This window comes from Balaenoptera acutorostrata, chromosome 8, assembly GCF_949987535.1.
Source record: "Balaenoptera acutorostrata chromosome 8, mBalAcu1.1, whole genome shotgun sequence".
Classification (NCBI taxonomy): Eukaryota; Metazoa; Chordata; class Mammalia; order Artiodactyla; family Balaenopteridae; genus Balaenoptera; species Balaenoptera acutorostrata.
The window spans coordinates 20,641,789-20,666,153 of record NC_080071.1 but is presented as its reverse complement, the minus strand read 5'-3'; the positions used below and the strand labels follow the sequence as shown (position 1 = coordinate 20,666,153).

Here is a 24,365-nt window from a genome sequence, read left to right as displayed (position 1 = left end):
TTTAAAGTGGTTCTCACTCTGCCCCAGCCACTGGGTAGCCCCAGCCAGCACTGGCACCCCTTCAAAGTGGCTCCCACTCCAGGGAGCTAGCTCAGCATATCAGCATGTCTGCAACAGTTCCGGCTGGCCTTGCAGCCAGTTGAGCTGGGGACCAGCCCCACACATCAGTGTCCCTGCAGTAGTTGAGGAAAAACCTATCAGCTGGCTGGACCAAGAGGTGAGCCCAGCCTACCAGAGTGCCTGTAGCAATAGTGGTCTAACCACAACAAGAGGGCACACACAGGGGTAGCCCTGGATATCCTGGCTCTTGTGACCAGGAGGAATTGTGATACTGGACCTCACAGGGGACTTTCTATATAAGACCACCTTTTCAGGACCAGGAGACATAGACGATATGCCTAATGCATAGAAACAAACACAGAGAGTTAGACAAAATGAGGAGACAAAGGAATAGCTTCCAAATGAAAAAAACAAGACAAAAACTCAGAAAAAGAACTACACAAAATGGAGATAAACAATTTACCAGGTAGAGTTCAAAATAATGGTCATAAAGATGCTCACCAAACTAGGATGAACTCAGGGAGAACTTCAAAAAAGAGAGAGAAAATATAAAAAAGAACTAATCAGAATTGAAGAATAAAATAATTGAAGTAAAAAACACACTAGAGGAAATCAACAGCAGATTAGAGGATGCAGAAGAACATATCAATGATATGGAAGACAGGATGGTGAAAATCACTGAATAAGAAGAGCAAAAAGGAAAAAGAATATTAAAAAATGAGGCTAGTTTAAGGGACTACTGCAACAACATCAACTATCCAACATTCACATTATAGGGTCTGTAGAAGGAGAAGAGAGAGAGAAAAGGACAGAAAATCCATCGGAAGAAATAATGGCTGAAACTTCCCTAACCTGGGGAAGAAAACAGATATCCAGGTGCAGGAAGCACAAAGTCCCAAATAAGATGAACTCAAAGAGATCCACACCAAGACATAATTAAATGGCAATAGTTAAAGATAAAGAGAGAAAAACAAAAAGTCACATACAAGGGTTAATATGCCATAAGACGATTGGCTGATTTTTCAGCAGAAACTTTACAGGCCATAAAGAGGAGTGGCATGATATAGTCAAAGTAATGAAAGGGAAAACTTACAACCAAGAATACCCTACCAAGCAAGATTATCATTCAGAATTGAGATAAAGAGTGTTCCAAACAAGTAAAAGTTAAAGAAGTTCATCATTACTAAACTGGTCTTAAAAAAATGTTAAAAGGACTTTTTTAAATGGAAAAGAAAAGGCTATAACTAGAAACAAACAAACAAATGAACAAAATGATGAAAGAAAAAAATAGCACTGGTAAAGGGAAACATATAGTAAAAGTAGTGGACCAACCACGTAAAAAGTCAGTATGAAGGTTAAAGGACAAAAGTAGTAAAATCATCTATATCTAAAATAATGAGTTAAGTGATACACAAAATAAAAATATGACCTCAAAAACATAAAATGTTCAGGGAGGGGAGTAAAAAAAGTAGTGCTTTTAGAAAGTACACAAACTTAAGTCACCATCAGTTTAAAATAGACTGCTATATTCATAGGCTGTTATATATAAAACTCATGGGAACCACAAACCAAAAACCTGTAACAGATACACAAAATATAAAGAGAAAGAAATATAAACATTACACTAAAGAAAGCCATCAAATCACAAGGGAAGAGAACAAGAGAAGAAGGAAGGGACAGAGAAGAACTACAAAAACAGCCAGAAAACAATTAACAAAATGGCCATAAGTATGTACCTGCCAATAATTACTTTTAATGGAAATGGACAACATGTTCCAATCAAAAGACACAGGGTGGCAGAATGGATTAAAAAACAAGACCCATATATATGCTGCCTACAAGAGACTCACTTCAGATCCAAACACACAAGTGAAGGAATGGAAAAAGATGTTCCATGCAAACAGAAATTAAAAGAAAGCTGGGGTAGCAATACTTCTATCAGGCAAAATAAAATTTAAAATACAGACTGTAACAAGAGACAAAGAAGGGCATTACATAATGATAAAGGCATCAATCCAACAAAAGGACATAACTTGTAAACAGCTATGCACCCAACACAGGAGCACCTAAATAGATAAAGGGAAACACTGACAGCAATATGATAATAGGGTCTTTAACACCCCACTTACGTCAATGGACAGATCAACCAGACAGTCAATAAGGGAACATTGACTTTAAACAACACATTAGACCAGATAGACTTAATGTGTGTGTATACACACACACACACACACACACACACACACACACACACACACACACACACACACAGAAAACTCCACCACCCCAAAATAGCAGAATACATATTCTTTTCTAAGGCACATGGAACATTCTCCAGGATGGATCACATGTTAGGCCACAAAACAAGTCTCGATAAATTTATGAAGACTGAAATCACATCAAGCATCTTTTCTGACCATAATAGTATGAAACTAGAAATCAATAACAAGAAGAAAACTGGCAAAACCACAAACACCTGAAGGCTAAACAACATGCAGCTAAACAACCAATGGGTCAATGAAGGAATCAAAGAAGAAATAAAAAAATACTTTGAGACAAACAAAGTGGAAACACAATATTTCAAAATCTATGGGACTAGGCAAAATCAGTTTTAAGAGGGAAGTTTATAGTGATACAGGACTACCTCAGGAAACAAGAAAATTGTGAAATAAATAATCTAACCTTGCACCTAAAGGAAGTGGAAAAAGAACAAAGCCCAAAGTTAGCAGAAGGAAGGAAGTAATAAAGATTGGAGCAGAAATAACTAAAATAGAGACTAAAAAAACAATAGAAAAGATCAATGAAACTAAAAGCTGGTTCTCTGAAAAGATAAACAAAATTGATAAACCTTTGGCTACACTCATCAAGAAAAACAGAGAGGGGACTCAAATAAATAAAATCAAAAATGAAACAGGAGAAGTTACAACTGACACCACAGAGGACTTTAAGAGATTACTCCAAACAATTATACGCCAACAAATCAGCCAACCTAGAAGAAATGGATAAATTCCTAGAAACACAAAATCTTTCACGACTGAATCAGGAAGAAACAGAAAATCTGAGCAGACTGATTGCTAGTAATGAAATTAAATCAGTAATCAAAAAACTCCCAACAGACAAAAGCCCAGGCCCAGACTGGCTTCACAGGTGAATTCTACCAAACAAACAAAAAAAAAGAAAAGTTAAGACCTATCCTTCTCAAACTAATCCAAAAAACCCCATGCTTATATGGTCAATTAATTTACTACAAAGAAGCCAAGAATATGCAAGGGGGAAAGGCAGTCACTTCAATAAATGGTGTTAGGAAAACTGGACAACTACATGCAAAAGAATGAAACTGGGTCACTTTTTTTTTTACAACACATACAAAAATAAAATCAAAATGGATTAACAACTCAAATGTAAGATCTGAAACCATAAAACCCTAGAACAAGACATAGGCAGTACACTCTTTGACAACAGTCTTAGCAATATTTTTTTGGATCTGTCTCCCCAGGCAAGGATAACAAAAGCAAAAATAAACAAACGAGACTACCTCAAACTAAACAGCTTTCGTACACCAACAAAACGAAAAGGCACCCCACTGACTGGGAGAAGATATTTGCAAATGATATATAGGTTAAGGGGTTAATATTCAAAATCATAAAGAACTCATACAAATTAACATCAAAAAAACCAAAAAACAACAAATAATTCAATTAAAAAATGGGCAGAGGACTTGAATAGACATTTTTTTTTAACATCTTTATTGGAGTATAATTGCTTTACAATGGTGTGTTAGGTTTTGCTTTATAACAAAGTGAATCAGTTACACATATACATATGTCCCCATATCTCTTCCCTCTTGCGTCTCCCTCCCTCCCACTTGAATAGACATTTTTATAAGGAAGACATACAGATGATCAGCAGACACATGAAAAGATGCTCAACATCACTAATCATACGGAAATATAAATCAAAACCACAATGCGCTATCACCTCACACCTGTCAGAATGGTTACTATCAAAAAGACAAAAATCAAGTGTTGGTGATGATGTGGCGAAAAGAAAACCCTTGGGTACTGTTAGTGGGATTGTAAACTGGTGCAGCCATGATGGAAAAGAGTACGGAGGCTCCTCAAAATATTAAAAATAGAACTACCATATGATCCAGCAATTTCACTTCTGGATATTTATCTGAAGATAATAGAAGCAATAATTTGAGAAGATATATGCACTCATATGTTCACTGCACCATCACTTACAATAGCCAAATACGGAAGCAGCCTAAGTGTCCATCAATGGATGAATGGCTAAAGATGTGGTATTCCCTTGTGTGAATATTACTCAGCCATAAAAAAGAATGAAATTTTGCCATTTGCCACAACATGGACAGACCTAGAGGGTATCGTGCTAAGTGAAGTAAGTCAGACAATGACAAATACCATATGATTTCATTTACATGTGGACGCTAAAAACCAAAAGAGAAACAGACTCATAGACACAGGGAAAGAAATTAGCTGTCAAGGGATGGGTGTGGGGGGATGGTTGGCAAAACTGGTGAAGGGGCTTAAGAGGTACAGACTTCCAGTTATAAAATAAATAAGTCATGGGGACATAATGTACAGCACAGATGAACCTAGGGGCAGGGCAGGAATAAAGACGCAGACGTGGAGGATGGCCTTGAGGACACAGGGTGGGGGAGGGGGAAGCTGGGGCGAAGTGAGAGAGTGGCATGGATATATATACACTACCAAATGTAAAATAGATAGCTAGTGGGAAGCAGCCGCATAGCACAGGGAGATCAGCTCAGTGCTTTGTGACCACCTAGAGGGGTGGGATAGGGAGGGTGGGAGGGAGGCTCAAGAGGGAGGGGATATGGGGATATATGTATGCATATGGCTGATTCACTTTGTCGTACAACAGAAACTAACACAGTATTGTGAAGCAATTATACTCCAATAAAGATGTATTAAAAAGAAAAAGAGAATATAATCAACAATATCCCAATAACTCTGTACAGTGACAGATGGTTACCAGACTTATTATTATTATGATCAATTTTTAATGTATATAAATGTCAAATCACAATGTTGTACACCCAAAACTAATATAATATAATATTGTATATCAACTATGCTTTAATAAAATAAATAAATAAATAAATAATCTTACATAGATCAAGTATAAATTGTAAGATACATTATTCCATACTGGTCACCCTAACAGTAAAACTTAACAGAATTAGAATCTCAAAAAATGCAAACACAAACAAAATCAACAAAACTACCCCCAAGTAATATGATCATCTACCCTCTAAATGTTAGTATCAGATAGTATCAGATATATAGTAACAGATATGTTAGTATCTGTTTCTTATATTTTTATTTTTTATTTATTTACTTTTTGGCTGCGCCGTGTGGCATGCAGGATCTCAGTTCCCTGAACCCGTGCCCCTGCAGTGGAAGCACAGAGTCTTAACCACTGGACCATCAGGGAAGCCTATGTTTCTTATAGTTTTAAATGCAATGCCTCAGAAAACAGAATATAGAAAAGGACACAGAGATGTTAACTAGAACACTAAAATATTAAATCCCCATGTACCCAAAATCTAATTTGAAGATCTAAGTAACTGGGTTTAGAGTACAGGGTACCTATTTTGTGCTTTATATTTCAGTAAATATAAAAGTTACAGTTTTACAAAGTTGGTTAAAGAGGTTTATTTAATATGAACTATAAAACAACCAACTTCTATACTATGAATAAGGTCTTCAGTCATCTTTCTACTTCTATAGTAGAGTCCAATGATAATGTATACCTGCAAAGACAAAAAGATACTGAAATCTCTTCTGAATCACTAAAAGGAAATTAAATTGTTTTCAAGATAGTTTTTGCTATTATTTACTGTTTCTTTGAAAACTTGTAATTCACAAATTGTATACACCCACATAAATGTATGTACATACAGCTACTATACCTCAGATATACAAACGGGTCATTTCCTAATTACTGAATAAAGTATACCTTATTGTAGTATGGTGTGTCACAATTACTAATTATGCATTATTTATGCAATCTTTCAAATAAATGTCTTTTAAAAATGTCTGCTTTGTGGAATGGAAGCAGATACTAGTCAAATTTACCAGAGAAACCCACAGAGACTTACAGGATGGAGTTCATCATTTCATGATCAATGCTGTAAACTACAATTAAACAGTTGGCATGCTGTTTAGCACAATCAGAACATGAAATTGAGAGATTTTTATGAGTAAAAATGGCAAACAGAATATGAATGCTACTTCTTTAATCTGTGTACTGAAGAACATGTGTTATCTTTTTGAAAAAATCACAAACATGTTTTCTGGGACACCAGAAATATACTATGGGAGATTTTCAAACATCAAATTAGCATCTTCCAAGAAAACGAATGTCTACAAATATAGAACTTGAATAAGCTTCAAGGTGGAATGAAATAATCTCCATCTGTGATTAAGACTGGGAGATTTGTGGAACCATGGTCCTTCTTGCCTGCTACATTTCGTCTGAGTGCCTAAATATTACCCAAAAAAGGGCAATTAATTAGAAAAAGTAGAAGGCTGCAGCTAAAAAAAATATTAGCATGTAAGGGACAATAATGTTGTAGGGCTACGAAAATCTGTTACATTACCCATCCCATTAAGCTCACAGTAAAAGATGAAATACAAAGTGAATTATTTTATCTTTTCTGTGATGTACCTCCCAAATACATACCAAGTATGCATAAAAATATGCTCAGTAAAAGGTCTAAGCCTTCTTTAAATAACTTGAAATACTTAAAATGCCTCTGCTTTGTTAATCTATGTGTCTGTTTATGTTATATGAAATGACAGAGGTCTACACTGTGTGTAAAATCACCACTGAAACAGGAACCTAGGGATCAGTAAGGAGATTTTTAGTATGTATAACCCTGTAACTAGTCTTTCACAAACCAGCAGGCTGCAACCTTATGCTAGATTCTCCCTGTCCTGAGTGGCTACAGCGTTCAGGGGTTTGCCCTTACATAAAAGGTAGTGTAGTGTGGGTTTTGGCAGGGATCTTGGGATGGTAATAGCACACAATGTTAAGGCAGATGATACTTTCTTTGACAGTTAAGGGAATTGGGTATGTCACATTTCTTCCAACTCTGGCCTATGAGTTGAGGTCAGGCTATCACACTCAGGTGCAACACTGTGAAAAATGAGTAGAGAATTTAGTCTTATGGGGACTCAACTTCCTGTTTGGCCCTGGGACTCTCACTTCCTGTAGCACTGTAGGCTCAGGAGGGAGTCTATTTTCCACAGAGCTGCTGCAGAAATATTCCAGTGCCTTCAATGGCTAAGAAGTAAAGCTCTCAGCCAAATTCTGGAAGGGGACCTGGAAAATGGTCCCCAAGACTTGTCCTCTTCAGTAGCTTCTCTGATGCACAAGACTCATTTCTACAGCAGGTAACCTTATTATTGGAGGCAATGAGAACATTGGGAAATCCTGTTTCAGAGTGAAAATGTAAATAGGGTGATGGAAGCACGAGGCATAAGAACATTCTTTAATCCACATAAGACAGAGATGGATATTGACTGATATCTTAAGAATACTACAGATACTTGGAGTTTGTTGACCCAACTACAAACTACTACATACATATGATATTCTTTCAAAGTTGGGTTTTAATGGAAGTAAAGACTTAGAAGAACGAGCAGAAGACCATGTTTCTTGAAGCTATTTCTAGTCTGGTTCTCTTGATATATCTAGATTTTTGGGTCTGATGCATGCTTATACTATCTCTTAAATATTAATAAGACAATGGCCCTAAAATTTTTACTCATACGGACAACACTGTGTGAAAAGCCTTGGAAAATAGAAACCATTATTAATGAAGTACCTTCTAGTTCACTTTAAACCTTGCTCTAAACATCAACTAGTCTGCCTTAAAATCCACTGTAGAAGCTCATCTACTCGAATTGAATCTCATAATAAGCAAACTTCGTATCTGTATAAACTGGTATAAAGTACTTTGATTTCTACAATGACAAATCTGAAAAATATTTTAGGTTTGTATGCCACCAGAGAGCTCTCCTGTTCAAAAACATTTTAAAATTCCTGAATTCTCTTCAGGGATTCAAAACGATTAAAACTAATTTTTAGGGCTTCCCTGGTGGCACAGTGGTTGAGAATCTGCCTGCCAACGCAAGGGATATGGGTTCGAGCCCTGGTCTGGGAAGATCCCACATGCCGCGGAGCAACTAGGCCCGTGAGCCACAACTACTAAGCCTGCGCGTCTGGAGCCTGTGCTCCGCAACAAGAGAGGCCGCGATAGTGAGAGGCCCGCGCACTGTGATGAAGAGTGGCCCCCGCTCGCCGCAACTAGAGAAAGCCCTTGCACAGAAACGAAGACCCAACACAGCCAAAGATAAATAAATAAATAAATAAATAATAAAAATAAAGGAATTCCTTAAAAAAAAAAAACAAACTAATTTTTAGGGGAAAAAATAGGAATTTCCACAATTAGTCATATTAAGATGATTGTTTATTAAGTATCTTTAGTCTGGGTACTAATTAAAATACAGTTATTAAACCTACCATAAAAAATTCATACTCTATTATACCTATAAAAGGAAAACTATAAAAACAAGAAGTTTAGAAATACAAAGATGAAAAGAAATGGATCACATCTGCAAAGTGTCCGAGTTTAACAGGCGGTGTTCATAAAAGGCCAGAGGGCTCTCACTTCCTAACGAGTAAAGCTGAACAAAGAATAAGGGACTTGCTGTGATGTAAAAAGTGTAGTCTATGGAAAATAAGTGCTCAAAAAGCAGTCAAATATTTTTCCAAAGACAAATTTTGTTCCTTTTGGGGAAAAGATGTTACCAAATATATAAATGAAAATATTTGATAGTGGGAGATACATTTCTTCTGTTTAAAAAAAAAAAAAAAGAAACCAAAAAAAACCTTCTCTAAAGAATTCCATACATATTCACCATTAAAAGAAATGAATGGGTCTTGTGAAACCAGGTTTTTCTGTACTTTTCTACTGGATTATCTATTTTGGTAAAAATTATCAAGATAAAGCTAAATGCAGGCTAACTTTGGCATAAAAATGAAATGTGGAGTTATAGATGGTAGCCTTTTTAATGTTTCCCAAAGTAACAACTGTAAACTAAGAAAGTGGGGCTCTGTGTTGAGGAGGTGGTAATGGAAAAGAAGGAGATTTCAGACTTTACAATTTCTATTTTATTTTAGCTAGTTAATAGATTATTTCTTCACATATCACTAAAAGAATAAGAAAATTTAAATATTTACTTGACATGTTTGAATTAAACATAAAATGTTAAAGGCTAAAGCTGGATATTTGATTTTTACATGAAGTACTAACAATATTTAAGCTTCTGGGGGATGTGTTCATACGTCATGAATAACTGGCTCAGGACATAAAGATACATGTTGGCTAGAGCAAAATGCGAATATTCTTATCTGGTGGCACAGAGTGATAAATGTGGAGTTCTAAGCTGATGCCCAGCACGCTACAGGTGATTTTGCTTAATAAGAATTTTAACAAAATCCCATATATGTGGAAACTCAAATTAAGTACCACCCACTGGCTGGGGAGCACATGTCACTGTCTCATAGTTGGTTTCATTTCTGTTAGGACCAGCCTTCAGAGTATGGGCAACAGCTTACTGGCTTTAACTCGTCACTCTGATGTACGATTTAAATCCCACTATTTTGAACCCTTTATTTAAAGAATTTGTATTTAAATTTTTTTTAAATTAAACTTTTCAAACATACATAAAAACAGAGAAAAGTATAATTAGCCACCCCCCAGATTTCATAATTACAACATTATACCACACTGTTACGATCCATTTATCTTTCTCCTTTCTTCTGTTAGAGAATGTTAAAACAGACCTCTCATATCAGATGATCAGAACTCTAAATACTTCCATTTGTAGCTCTATAAAATAAGGACTTCACAAAGCTACAATTATTCCATGATGCCGTGTAATGAGTTCATATTCAGAATTTTCCTGATGTCTCAGAAATGTCTTTCTTCAGCGGCTTGTACTAGTCAGGCTGAAATAAGGTTCACTGATTGCGTTTGTGATTGTTACTTAAGTTCTTTCGATCTAGAAAGGATTTCCCATTCCTTCATTTTCATTTTCTTGGCTCACTGCTGGAACCATAGCAATAAACTCATGGGACGCGTCACATTCTAAATCTGTTTGATGGATTTCTCACGGTGGCATTTACACATCCTCAAACCTCAATTTTTCTTGTAAGCAGAAATTTAGAGCTAAAAGCTTCAGGTCAAACTTTTGTGGTTAGAATACTTCATGAACAGTGCCGTGTACCTCACATGACGTCACATCAGAACTTTTACATTTGCTCAGATCAATTAGCCGATTCAAGTGGTGGCAGCCTCATCTTTGTATTTTTCAAGTTCACCATCTTCCTTTCTACTAATGCAAGGATTCTCAACCTTGGCTGCACACTGCACAACTTGGTTGCCTGGCGTGGAAGTGGAGGGCGTAGAATTTAGAAACTACTGCTAACTGAGTCCCATGCCCAGAGATTCCAATTCAATCAGCCCAAGTTGTGGTATGAATATCAGGATTTTTAAAAACTCCCCAGGTGATTCCAATGTGCAGCTAGGATTGAGAATATAGAGGTTTTTGCATACACTGACAATCTTTGCTTGAACGAGTGATTTCATTAGGGGCTGTAAATTGGTGATTTTTTTCTAATTTTATTGTTCTTTCTACATTTATCAGCAGGAATTCTTTGGCATATTTTAGAAATCTTTAGATAGCCAGCAATGACTAGGGTTATTTGGTGATCCTGAAATAAAATCTGTATAGGACAAGCGGGATAAAATTTTAATTCTTCTCTTTAATTACTAGTAACTAAGTTGATTTAATTCTGAGTAAGGCAGTGGTTCTCAAACTGCAGAGTGGAATCAACTGGGGAGCTTTAAAGACTATTGATTTCTGGTTTGGGCCCCAGACTTTTGGATTTAATTGTGTATCGGGAGGCCTGGGAATAATATTTTAACAGCTCCACAGGCAATTTTTATGTGCAGCAAAGTTTGGGCACCTCTGGAGTGAGGTGTTGGTACCCAAATCACCTCCAATAGTGATAGTGTTTTTTGCTTGTTTTGGTAGTTGTTGTTGCATTTTTGTTGACAGAAAAATGTATCTGATCATTTTGAGCCAGATACGAAAAGAGAAGAAACCAAAGCTGATAGGTATCATGACAAATTTATTAAATTCCAAGATCAGGCTTATCTCCAATTTCCATAAGAATGAATCAAATAATAGAATGGTCAGTGGTATGCTGAGGTCTCCATGCAATGTTCTGATTTAATGAATATTTAATAATTATTTCTGTAAATGATTTTACTCTATTTAATCTGTAAATAGAGTTTATGATACAGGGAAATTTGAAGCAATTTTTAAAAAAAGCCTAATAACTTATTAAATTTTTAAATACTCATGAGGATTTACACTTCATATGTTACTACCCTCTGGTAGCATGGGAAGCATGATAGGCATGACACTTGGTATAGGTAGGAATATACGTTTGTGGGGACCTATTTGGACCCTGAGAGCTGGCATGAAGATTATTCTAAACTAAAGATATGTGAGATTCAACAGATGCAGAAAGAAGCCTTTTTGGAGCTTCCCTTACTTCACTAAAAGCAGAAAAGTCCTGGGAGTGAGGCTGCCATGGATCCCTTCTGGGGGAGTTTTATGGAATGAAAAAAAAAAAAAAAAATCGGAGAGACCACTTGCACCTGCGTAAACAAAGATCATCACAAACTGTCTTATCTCCTGTTTGTTCCCCTAGAAATCCACTTGTTCTTCCCATAGAAGCCTCTTCTGCCTGCTTCCTCTCCCCTAAGTTAGGTATATAAGCCCCCAACCCTAGTCATTTAGGGAGCTACTTCTTTTTTTTTTTTAATTTTTAAATTTTAAAACTTTTAAAATATTTATTTATTTATTTATTTGGCTGCATCGGGTCTTAGTTGCAGCATGCTGATCTTCGTTGAGACACGTGGGATCTTTCGTTGCGGCGTGTGGGCTCTTCATTGCTGCGCGCGGGCTTCTCTCTAGTTGTGGCAAGAAGATTTTCTCACTCTAGTTGTGGCACAGGTTCCAGAGCGTGTGGGCTCTGTAGTTTGTGGCACGCAGGCTCCTAGTTGAGGTGTGCGAGCTCAGTAGTTGTGGCACGTGGGCTTAGTTGCCCCACGGCATGTGTGATCTTAGTTCCCTGACCAGGGATTGAACTGGTGTCCCTTGCATTGGAAGGCGGATTCTCCACCACTGGACCACCAGGGAAGTCCCTAGGGAGCTATTTCTTTTGTGAGCTCTCATATGCATATGATTACTTAGGGTTTTTGAAAAATTATTATTAATCTGTCTATTGTCAGTTAAATTCACAGGCCCCCAGTTACTTAACCTAAGAGGGTAGAGGAAAAATCTCCTCCCCTGCCACATATTGTTAAGCATTTTCGGTGGGCAATTTGACACTATTTGCCAAAATAAAAATGTATACACCCTTGCCCAGGCAGTTCCCTTAAAAATGTAATCAACAGAGACACTCAGATGTGCAGTGAAAAATTTTACCACTGCTTGTCAAAGTGCAAAATTGGAAAAAACAAAATGTTCACTAATAAGGGACTGGTTACATACATTTTCTAAACAATAGATAGCTATTAAAAAGGAGGCAGATCTTTATAAATTGACACAGAAACACATGCATAGTTTTACTATGTTGTTAAGGAAAAAAAACTTAAGTCATAGAACAATGTATAACATATCCTCATTGTATTAAAAACAAAACAAAACAAATGCAAATGTGTGGATATTTACACACACACACCCCTCAGATTTTCTGTGTGTGTGTGTGTGTGTGTGTGTGTGTGTGTGTGTGTAGGTATGTGGGGCAATGGCCATGGTATGGGTAGACGTGGCAATGAAGGAAATTTTTACCTTTTACTCCAAGTTCTTCTAGACAATTTACTTTAAATAAGAAGCATGCCAAAATAAACAAACAAATAAACAAAAAACACACACACAAAAAAGCATGCCTTACTTTTGTAACAAAACATGAAAAAGTGGTGATTAGGAAGCTACAGCACTGCAATTGTGGTAAGAAGACTATAATGACTGTGTTACTAAAAAAGGCCTGAAAAAATAAGGGAGGAAAAACTTGGGACTCCAAGGCCAATATTAACAGAAATTCATATTCCTCTTGGTATTTGGAAGAGAAGCAGAAATAAAATTTTGTCATTTATACAATTTATAGTCATAATAAATCATAACATTCAAAATCTGCAGTAAAATAATAGTCCTTTATACATGATTGCTAATTTAATATTCTATTTATGAATATGTATGATATGACTTCCTACTGTGGGGACAGACAGCACACCAGCTCTGGAGGCTGCTCCTTGTCCTAATCTGCAGGGGAGAGGAGGGAAGGGGTGGATTCTCAGGCTGATGCCGCTCCCCTCCCCTCATTTTACACACAAGTACTAAAACTGGCAACTGCCTAGACTCTAGTAATTTTTCCCCTGAAACAGAAAAACTGTGAAATTGTGATCTGTGACAAAATTCACAAATTCATAATACTCACAAATTTACAGGATGTGGCTGGAGGATTTAAGTAACAACCCACGATCACTTTGACAAAAGGACTCAATTTATGGCTTCAACAGCTTCTTTCTGGTAGGTAGGGCACATGGTGTTTGGTTATTTTTATGACTGAATTGGTGTGCTTTTTCAAGAGGTAAGTCCAAGGTTTTTTTCTTTAAAAGACATCCTCCATAATATAATATTTTCCATCATGAAGAAGTAAAATCACTTGTGCATAAATTTGCATTCTCACTGTCTTCAGGTCTTTACCTATTATTCTAACATATATTTTCTGTGATTCTGGAGTTTATTTTTCTATTTTATTACATGGGTTCTTAAAAGCTACCTCACATTTTGGTGGAACGTAAGAGACTGTACAAGTACATACATCGGTAAGAGATGTGAAGCCATGAACAGTGGGAAAATGGCACACTAACAAAAGAGGAAACAGGAACCCTAAGACAACATTCCCTCTTCCCTCTTTTTCAGCAGAGTATAACATAAACACACCCACAAAATCCAAGGTCATAAGAAATGCAAGGCTAAGGAAAAAACAAAGCCACAGCAGAAAATAATAAACTCCTCTTCATAAAAGACAAGAGGAGGTCCACTTATGTGTTTAGAGAGCAGACAGGTAATGCTGGTAAGCTAGAAAATACAGAATAATGAAGAGAGATGGCAACAGAAAGGCAAGAAAACAATAAAGCATACATGCTTAAAACAACTTGATTATGTCCAGGGGAGCTTCTCCCTAAGATTCCTTCCCAATCAGTCTAGGAAAATAAAAATGTTTTGTAGAATGGATGATTCTTCCCCACACTTTGGGAGGTTATCTCTTTGAGTGTCCAAGGCCTTGGCTTTCTGCTTTGCAACAGCCTGCGATCCTTGGTACAAGTTAAAAATCAAAAATCAACCAACCAACCAATCAACCAACCAGAAAACACAAGTAAGCTGATTCTACTGAATTGAATCATAAATGGAAATCTTTTCTGCCTAGGGCATCTTGAGCTTATCCTTAGAAAATGACTCTCCAGTAAGTTAGCTATTTAAAAACAAATTCAGCAGTTGGTCTCAATTTCTGGAATTTCAATGGAATATTACTGAAAACTCCTGAGTAGGCAGGGATCTCTCCCAGGTAGTGATCAAACTATTGCCTTGCTAACAATTCTCCTTATGGCTGAAAAGCTTTTCAAGCCAAATTTGTAATAAACCACACACACACACACACACACACACACACACACACACACACACACACACACACACAAGGTAGAGAAATTGTCTTCAAGTAAATCTTCAAAATATTAAAGAAAAATGAGGAACAATAACAGACGTTCAATCCTAAATCCTTTCAAATAATCCTTTCTTATTTAGGAAACCAAGATAATTGAATAAAGATGTTTCTTTTGTCAAGACCTAGCCAAAGACAAAATAGACCAAAGACCTTTTAAGTATTTTTTTATATTTAAGCCATCCCTACCTCATTCTGGGTGGGACTGCCGAATTCTAAAAACAAGATTATTTTCATATTACATTCAGTGTCTCTGCATGCAAACCAGTAAAGAGAAGATAACAGTTAAACTTTACAGGAAAAGTAGCAGCAAAACTGTCATTTCATCCCATTTACTTACAATCAAACTGCTAAAGGGCATCTCTAACTGCTCAGAAAAAGGAATATGAAACAAATCAGATTTTTCTCTTTTATTCATACAATTAAATTTCAATTTTCTACCCTTATCATTAGAGCTTATTGCCATGGTTACAATTTAAATACCTTAAGTATGGCTGAAAAGTAGGCAAATTTAAGAAAACACACAAGAAACATTAATGTAATTAAAATAATAGAGAGTAGAATAAATATCATTTGTGTTGGCTGTGTTTGAAAGTTAATATATTTCCCCCTCTCTGCAAAAGGAAAAAGGGTAAGTAAAACTCCCAGGTTGGAATATGAGTTTGGGCAGCAGTATACTCTGACCAAAGTAAGGGATGAAGTATAGTTATCGGTTGTGAATTATGAATGCCGCTGTGGTGAGGACAGATGAATTACTAGAGTTGTACTTCCCTAACACTAAAGTATCTGGGGGGCTATCTGGCATATATTAAAAAATATATGAATATATAATATTTATATATTAAATGAAATATATATATATTTTATTTATAATATTTTATCGATCTATCTATATTTTATGCATTAGTAAATCATGAAGATGGTGGTCAAATGACTGAAGCTGAGTAAATGCACTGGAGGGGAGGAGAGGTAGAAAGGATGCCAAGGGCCCAGATGTTCCCTCTCCATCGTGCGTCTTCACAAGCGCATTCTCTCCATATGTAAATCAATGCAATTACACACTGTGCCTGCCTGGCTTTTGGCAGTTAAAAAATCCACAACTGCCCCCTCCAGCTCAGTTCAGTCAGGATGTTTCTCCAGCTCTACTTCAGGCAGCACTGCTGGCATGGGTGTATCTCCTTCATGGTTCCAATGCTGGAAAACTCCCCGGGCCCCACCTCCCACCACTGCTCCAGTTTGGTGGCAAAGCCACCCAGCCCCTTGTCCCTGCAGTCTTAGACATGGCAGCAGCTTCCAGGAATGACCACTCCTTTGGGTGGTTGGGCCCTGACTGACACAGCTATTCTCCTTGGGCTACAAAGAACTCTCACTTATCAAACACTAGCCCTCCAAGAGAAAAGGGCAACGGCGGGATATCGAAACATTTTGTAGATAGAGATATAAATGATGACACTCATGAGGGAGTATGAGAGGACTGGCCTCATATACCTAAAGGCAGGGAGAATGAATGCAATCTTTTAAGGAAGGTAACTTGGTAATACATTTAAAGAACCTTAAAAATGTTCATATCGTTTGAATAGTTTTCTTCCTAAAAATCTAGCCTAAGGTAAATCAAAGCTGCAGATATAATTTTATACATAGGGATGTTTACCATAATGTTATTTATTATGATGAAAAGTTAGAAACAACCTAAATGTCCAAAAATAGAGCTATGGGTAAACATGGTATACACTTGTAGTTTTCCTTCACAGAATCCACCCCCGTCGCCCCCAATTTTAAGTGTATAGAGTTATATACCTCCACTAGACCTGAAACACTTAAGAGGGCAAGGGTATTTGTTTTAAACATTGACAACTATGTGCTAGCCAACTAGACTCTCAAGAAATATTTTCAGAATAAATTAATGATGCAGTATTAAACATGAACTTACAGGAGAATTTTACATTAAATGGTACGTGTTTGCCATAGCCAAGTAGCAAATGCACTGTGTATTTTTCTTTAAACTGAATTTTTCAACTCTCTTTTTAACAGTTCATAGCACTGCTATTTCTCCTGAGGAATGTTTAAATCCGGTGACTTTTTGCTCAAACGATTTCCAGTGGCTCCCAATGAAGTGCAGCAAGTTCAAAGTCCCTGGTATTTACAGATCTCTATAATTTGGCCCAGTGTGGCTGTCAAGCCTTTGCACATCTTATCATCTCTCAAACTAGTTTCAAATGTTCCCACGAGAACATCTGTCATCTCTTCTGCTGCCCAATGACAGTGCTCTCTCCACAGCCGGGCTGCTGGTCAAGCCCCAGGCTCCAGGCTCTTCCTCTCTGCAAAGCTATCTCAAAAGTGGGCTGTCCATTTATTGGACAGTATTATGGGCTGTCCATAATACTTGGGCTGTCCAAGTACTATGTTTCCCACATAATCCTTACTTGGTAGTTAACCACATCTTATTTCATGCCATGTCTTTCCTTGTATTAAACTGCTTCTTGTTCAGTAGCCTTTCACATGTCTCTTCCTAATCTATGGTTTGAGTAAAATACTACATTTCTTGGGAATAGCTTCTTTATAAAATGGCAAATTGCCTTGTATCCACTATAAATAACACCAGAATCCTGGTGCCAGGTTCAGGTAAACTCAGATACCAGGCATTTGGTGATTTCAGTTTTACTCAATTCAAACCTTGTTTAAAAACTGCCCAAGTATTTAGATATCAAGGCCTGTTCTAGCATTTACACATTGCTGGCATTGTCCTTTACATTACGAGAGGGGAGGGAGGGGAGGGGGGCGTGTGTGTGGAGCCCAACACTGTCTGACCAACGACATGTACAGTACTTGGTTCACGATGTGGCTACTCAGTAAGCGTTTAATGAGTGAAGACCGAGTGTGAAGATATCAAACACCTGTGAAAGCGGCAGGCTCTCTCCTCAGTACAACTCATCCTTGATATGAGGTGAATTTAGGGTAAAAAGAAGAGATAAAGAGACTACGTTAGGGGCTTCCCTGGTGGCGCAGTGGTTGAGAATCTGCCTGCTAATGCAGGGGACACGTGTTCGAGCCCTGGTCCGGGAAGATCCCACATGCCACGGAGCAACTAGGCCCGTGAGCCACAACTACTGAGCCTGCGCGTCTGGAGCCTGTGCTCCGCAACAAGAGAGGCCGTGATAGTGAGAGGCCCGCGCACCGCGATGAAGAGTAGCCCCCACTTGCCGCAACTAAAGCCCTCGCACAGAAACGAAGACCCAACATAGCAATCAATCAATCAATCAATCAAAAAAATCTTTAAAAAAAAAAAAAAAAAAAGAGAGACTACGTTAGAATCTTCCAGACTATTTTAGAAGCTATCAGGTGGTCTACATCTGGATACATAAGGAAAATGAACATTTCAGGCAACTCTTCTCTTGAGTATGAGAAACACTGTAAAAGGAAAGACCTTGACTTATATAACCGATAGGGAACTTGCCCAGATTATACAACAACCTTTGGGAGGGCATCCCTGAATTTCTTTATGATAAAAAATTCAGATATTGAATTGATATTAAAAATGTTTTGATGCCCAATGCTTTAACTTCTTTACAGCTGGCATATGTAAATCTATTCAAGTATGTTAAAAAAAATTAAGCATATTAAGAAAGTACTACTTCAAAGCAAAGCAGCTCAATATTGTCACTATTAAAGGCTTTGCTTGGCTGATTTCACCAAGAGGTAGTAATTTAAGAGAGCAGGCTTTGTCTGTGCAAAATTAAAGGAAGATATTTTATATGATTAAAAACTCATACCTGTTGATCTCCACGGAAATGACTTCTCAGTTGAGCTAGAGAAAAAGAAGGAAAAAAAATGGAACATTTACTTCCTTTGTCATAAAATTTAACTTTGGATCTGTTTTGCATATAGACATTTAATTTTCACATTTAATTATATAAAAGTATAAAAACCTCCAACAAAATTTAAAATGACTGTTCTAAGTTAATTTTTAGACAGTATTTAACCCTCCACATCAATTTGGGACAAAACTGTATTTCTTGGAAATTAAGGCAAGTTATAAAATGACTTATAAAGTTGTAAAACGACTTACAAAATGACATAAAAAGTATGATTCTCCTTGGATAAGACAAATACAATAGCACAACTAACTGTGACCTTCATAGTACTTATATGAAGTACTACACTGCTTTGTGTGGAATAACTAATATGAAAACTACATATAGGGCTTCCCTGGTGGTGCAGTGGTTAAGAATCTGCCTGCCAATGCAGGGGACACGGGTTCGAGCCCTGGTCTGGGAAGATCCCACATGCCGCGGAGCAACTGGGCCCGTGAGCCACAACTACTGAGCCTGCGCGTCTGGAGCCTGTACTCCGCAACGGGAGAGGCCGCGCCAGTGAGAGGCCCGCGCACCGCGATGAAGAGTGGCCCCCTCTCGCCGCAAGTGGAGAAAGCCCTCGCACGGAAACGAAGACCCAACACAGCCAAAAATAAATAAATTAATTTATTAAAAAAAAAAAAAACTACATATAAATTAAAATTACATATTATACTGTACAACATATACATTAAAAAGAACCAAAAAGGTTGTTAAGAAGTTCATTCAATTTACTTACTTTCAAAAGAAGCCCTAGATGCTATAATAGACACATAAGTTAACGGGGTCATTTTGAACTGAATGTTGCCTTATAAAATTTAAATATCCTAAACCTTTATATCAAAATATAAGGTTTTACAAGCTAGGAGAAAATTTTAACTGTATATTTTTCTTGGTTTATAGAGTACCAATTGTAAAAATGTGTGCATAAAAACATATCTGTGCCTCCCTGGTCCCCCATCCCCCGCTTAAAATACTCAATATGGGAAAGCATGGTGCTTAGGGGACGGTGTGGTAGAACAAAGGTACAAGAGGCTGGATTATTAGGCATTTATTAAATGTCAGAGTAAGTACCTCACATATATTATCTCCTTTATATTATTCACAACAACCTAATGAATAGGTACATTATTATCTTTACAGATAAAAAAACTGGCCAAAGTCTTACGCTAGTAACTGGGAGAGCTGGGATTCAAAGCCAGGATGGTTTGATTTCCAGGTCAGGGCTTCTCACCACTGTGCTATACAGTAGAAGAGCTTGTGATCCCATTTTTGCATTAAACACACACACACACACACACACACACACACACACACACACACACACACACACACACAATATGCCTAGGAAGAAGTCTAGAAAAATAAAAACCAAAGTGCTAGCAGTTATTTCTGTGGGGTACAACTAAAAGGAGTTTTTTCCTTTTTAAACATTTGTACTTTTTTTCTGGAAATCAGAAACAAACACATATTGAAGTATTTTGGAAGTATTTATTAAGTTTATGGAAAAGGTATGTGACTTTGGGCTTAAGGAAACTCTGTAACTTAAAGAAAGGGACATCCTTTCAGTGCTGTAGGTGTAAGATTTTAAGTACTTGTTTGTTGCTTGATATTCCCCCCAAGTCATTAAGTGGCTAATGAAACTCTTCCTGGTTAAAAACTCTAGATTCAGTAAGAATTCCCTGAACTTCAGTTTTGTCTGTGATTTGCCTTTTTGTCACCACAGGCGGAGCAGCTCACATTCCAGGACCTTAAACTAGCTGCAAGCAGGGGGGCATGTTCTCAGTGAATGGAGTCACTTAATGCTAATCTTCAGCACTCCGGTCATGTTTCTGTACCTCATGCACTCCTAACTGATTTCAAAAGGGACTGATGGGGAAGAAAAAAAGATGAAAATTTGGTCAAGTATCAATAAAGGCACTTCTGTCTTGTTCCTGAAGATAGGTCATCACATTCTTATGACTTCAAAAGTGGTTTCCTAGATTGAATTTCAATTTCTCTTGAATATGTTTTTATTATTTAATTCTATTATCTAAATTAGTTTTCTAATCACTGAGGTTGCTATTACCCAACTGTGTTCCTATTAACATGTTCATATTTTTTGTCAATATTAAAATACATGGTAAATCAAACTGCCATCCAAAATTGTTTAATATACCTCAAGTTTCTTGGGAGTGATAAAGTCTGTTATCTTCTGATTGAAATTTACATAAACTTTAATGAAATATCTTTACAAGATTTTTATTCTTGAAGTTATAGATCATAGAATATAATTCATCTCAACTGCTCAAATTGGGCAAGGGTTGCGGCTGTTTTGCGCATCTCTTTAGGTCAAGTGGCCAGCATACTGCCTGGCACACAAAAGACGCTTAATATATATTGCTGCTGTAACACAAATTGTGAAAAAGTAATACCGGGTTCTTCATTGTTTTGAAAGATCAGGTGTCTGTAAATTATTACTTACTACTTTGTTCGAACAGGTCAAATTATTCTCTCCTACTCCAGGTAGGAAATTCCAGCAGCCTCATTGCATAACAATCAGGCAAACAGCATTTTTGCTGCTGAAAAGGCCTTTGGTCATCAAAATACAATAAGGTATTCCTAGGTGAAGGCAAGGGGAAGTCTCCGTTAAAATTATTTTTCCCTACTCTATTCTAGACAAACAATAAAAATCACTAGGAAAGTAAGTTAATATTGAGGATTAAAAATAAGCAAAAAGTTCCATTTTGAAGACTATATATTCAGCCCATTTACCTTCAAACTAATTCCACAATTTTGTGTGATAGCTGGTCATTATATGTTATTCAGAACACTCTGTTTCTTTCTGAACCACTTACTTTATATGATTCTCAAATTGTTCACCAGTCTGGGATTCAGGGAGCACGCAGTAAATATGTGCAGTTTTGAAATGCTGTTTTAAGTCACTGAATGTTTTAAGTCACTTTTATTGGAACAATAAAATGAGAGGCAGCTCCACATTAGACACAGGCATATTCCTTCTTTCCTCTCGCCTTCCAGCCATCTATTCCTAGAAACACTTCCCCAACTTTTACTGAATGTCTACAACGTGTCTACAGGCACTGTGGCCATGAATGACTCCATCCCATTCCCTTTCACTTCTCATCTGAAGATGCCAAGCAGTTTATGTTCTAGGATCTTCCACTGGAATGTGAAACATTTTAAAATACAAGAATGGGATCATCCACGATAACTCTGTTTCAGTGGGAAGATGTATTCACAATTTCTAATAACTTAATTATCAACAACCTTCTAGAATGAAATCCATTTATAAGTCTGGGACTGTTTGGTTAGATAGTGAACAGCAGTTAGAAGCAAGTTCATTAGCAGATTAAAAAATCAAGGCAATCCATTTTAATGTGAAAAAAATCTTAGTTTTGTTTTAAGGAGAAGACACCATGTCTTCATCACAGTATTACATGAGAAAATGCAATAAATCACTATAAAATTCTGTACACTTAAGAAATTATATATTTTTTCATTCATAGACATAAATGGAGGCAAAATTACCTTTGTTGAATATTTATGGCTGACTTTGAAACCCAAACCCCCCTCATCTTGACATCCCATGCTACGTGTGAGAAAACTAGCCTTCTCACACTCCTCTGCAGCCAGAGAGCCGGCCAGTGACCGAGGGTCTAGAAGGAGGCACGTGAGGGGAGGCGGTGGCACCGCGGGGAGAGTAGCGGGGGCACTGGTCCTGGACACCCTGACTCAGAATCTGGCTCTCTGGGCTTCCTGGAGGTTCTGAAAGTTGACACCTAACAGCTTCTGATAAGTTCCTTTCCTGCTTATACAAGCCAGAGAGGATTCTACTCTTTGTAGCTGAAAGTTCTGACTGATGTTTTGTGACTGAAAACAAATGCAAACAGGCCCTCTGAAAAGAGCTGAAACCTCACTCCTTAACTCTTTACCTGTATTTCCAAGTGCACACTGGATATAATACATTTTGTACTCAACACATTGAAACCCTTTTTTCCCCCAAACGAACTCCCATTTAATCATCACCACCTAGTCACTCACACTGAAGAACATGGAGTCATTTTATTGTCTCCCCTACCCTGCCCGCCTCACTAGCATGTAAGCTCCACGAGGGCAGGGAAGTCTGCCTTGTTCACAGATACACCTCCAGAACCTACGACAGTATCTGGCACATGGCGCTCACTCAAAACATACAGCCTCTGAATTCATCCCTACGACCAAGGACACAGTTCAGGCCTTCATCCTCTCATCGTCTTTTGGCTGGATCATTCTTTCAGTCTCTTTCCTAACTTGTCTGCTTGGCTTTGATTTCTCATCCTTTCAGGCTCTCTTCCAGGCTGCTGCTACAGTGATTTTTCAAATCTGAAAACATTCGAACCTGAAATTCTCCTGATGCTAACGCACAACAGATCCTTACAGGATAAATTTCAAACATCTTAGTTAGTATGGCAGAGATTCAAACATCTTCGTATGGCTCAGAAGGCCCTCCACCACCTGGTTCCTTCCCGTTTGCCCTTTCCCACACAAACCTACATTCTAGGCACTTCTAATTACTTGCAGTTTCCTCACATACCAGGCTGCTCCACGCTTCCAATGCTATTTTGGGGGTAGAATATGTAGGAACACAGTCTGGAAACTCAGAATTACACAAATTCCAGAATGGTATATGTGGTACAGTGTAACAATATATATGCCATACACCCATGAAATGGAACACTCTTAAGTTTACCTTCACTTTGTATCACTTAATAACAGGAATATCTTTGGAAAATGGTCTAAATTGTCACTACCTAATTTCCTCCTGATTTCCTACTGTGTCAGATGTGAGCTTAAGTGGACAGCAGTAGGTAAACAGTAGGGGACGGGGGGAGTGGAGAATTTGATGGAGCTACACAGTAACTTTACCATGTCATTTCCCTCACCTTCTCCCTGGTCTAGATGGGGCTCTTTCTATCACTAGTAAAGTGCAGGTTATTGTCATTATTCTCCTATAAGATACACTGAATTGGGACAGAATCCGAGTTATTTCACTTTGTTTTATTTAAAAAAGTCACTGTGTTAAGAAATTTTATACACACACATATGTGTACACACACAGCCATATATATGTGAACCCCTATTAGTAGTTCAAAAAATTAAGCACAGCCAAAAACAAATTCAATTTCACTTGGCACTAAAGGACAGGAATTACTGGAATGAATATTCTAGAAACTATTTGATTTATGAATAGAGCATGGGTGTGTACCACTGTCTAGACCACACACCCTCCACAGCGTCCTCTCTGGTGAGCACTAATCATCCTTCGAGAATTAGCTTGATGAAAGTTGATCACTTCTTCCTTTACATCAAGAATGTACCCATTAATCTATCTCGAGTTTTGTTTTTCATATGATTGTAATTGTAGGATTTGTTTACCTGTTTCCACTACCAGACTATAGCTCTCTTGAGGGTAAAGATTGTGTCTTAATTCTATCTGCATCCGACCAGCATTGAATAGGATGCTAAATAAATGATAGCTGACCTTAACTTTTTGGG

General features: G+C 37.4%; 1 protein-coding gene across 10 annotated transcripts in view; it reads right to left on the bottom strand.

Annotated features, from left to right (window-relative positions):
- PKP4 (plakophilin 4) overlaps window positions 1-24,365 on the bottom strand; it is a 253,541-nt gene that overhangs the window by 67,918 nt on the left and 161,258 nt on the right. For 7 of the 10 annotated variants that reach the window (XM_057551047.1, XM_057551051.1, XM_057551050.1 and 4 more), the window contains one exon: window positions 18,750-18,784. The exons of the other annotated variants lie outside the window; for them this stretch is intronic. In XM_057551047.1, the coding sequence (XP_057407030.1) occupies window positions 18,750-18,784 (35 nt within the window). The remainder of the gene's footprint in view (window positions 1-18,749; window positions 18,785-24,365) is intronic. 10 annotated transcript variants of the gene reach the window in all.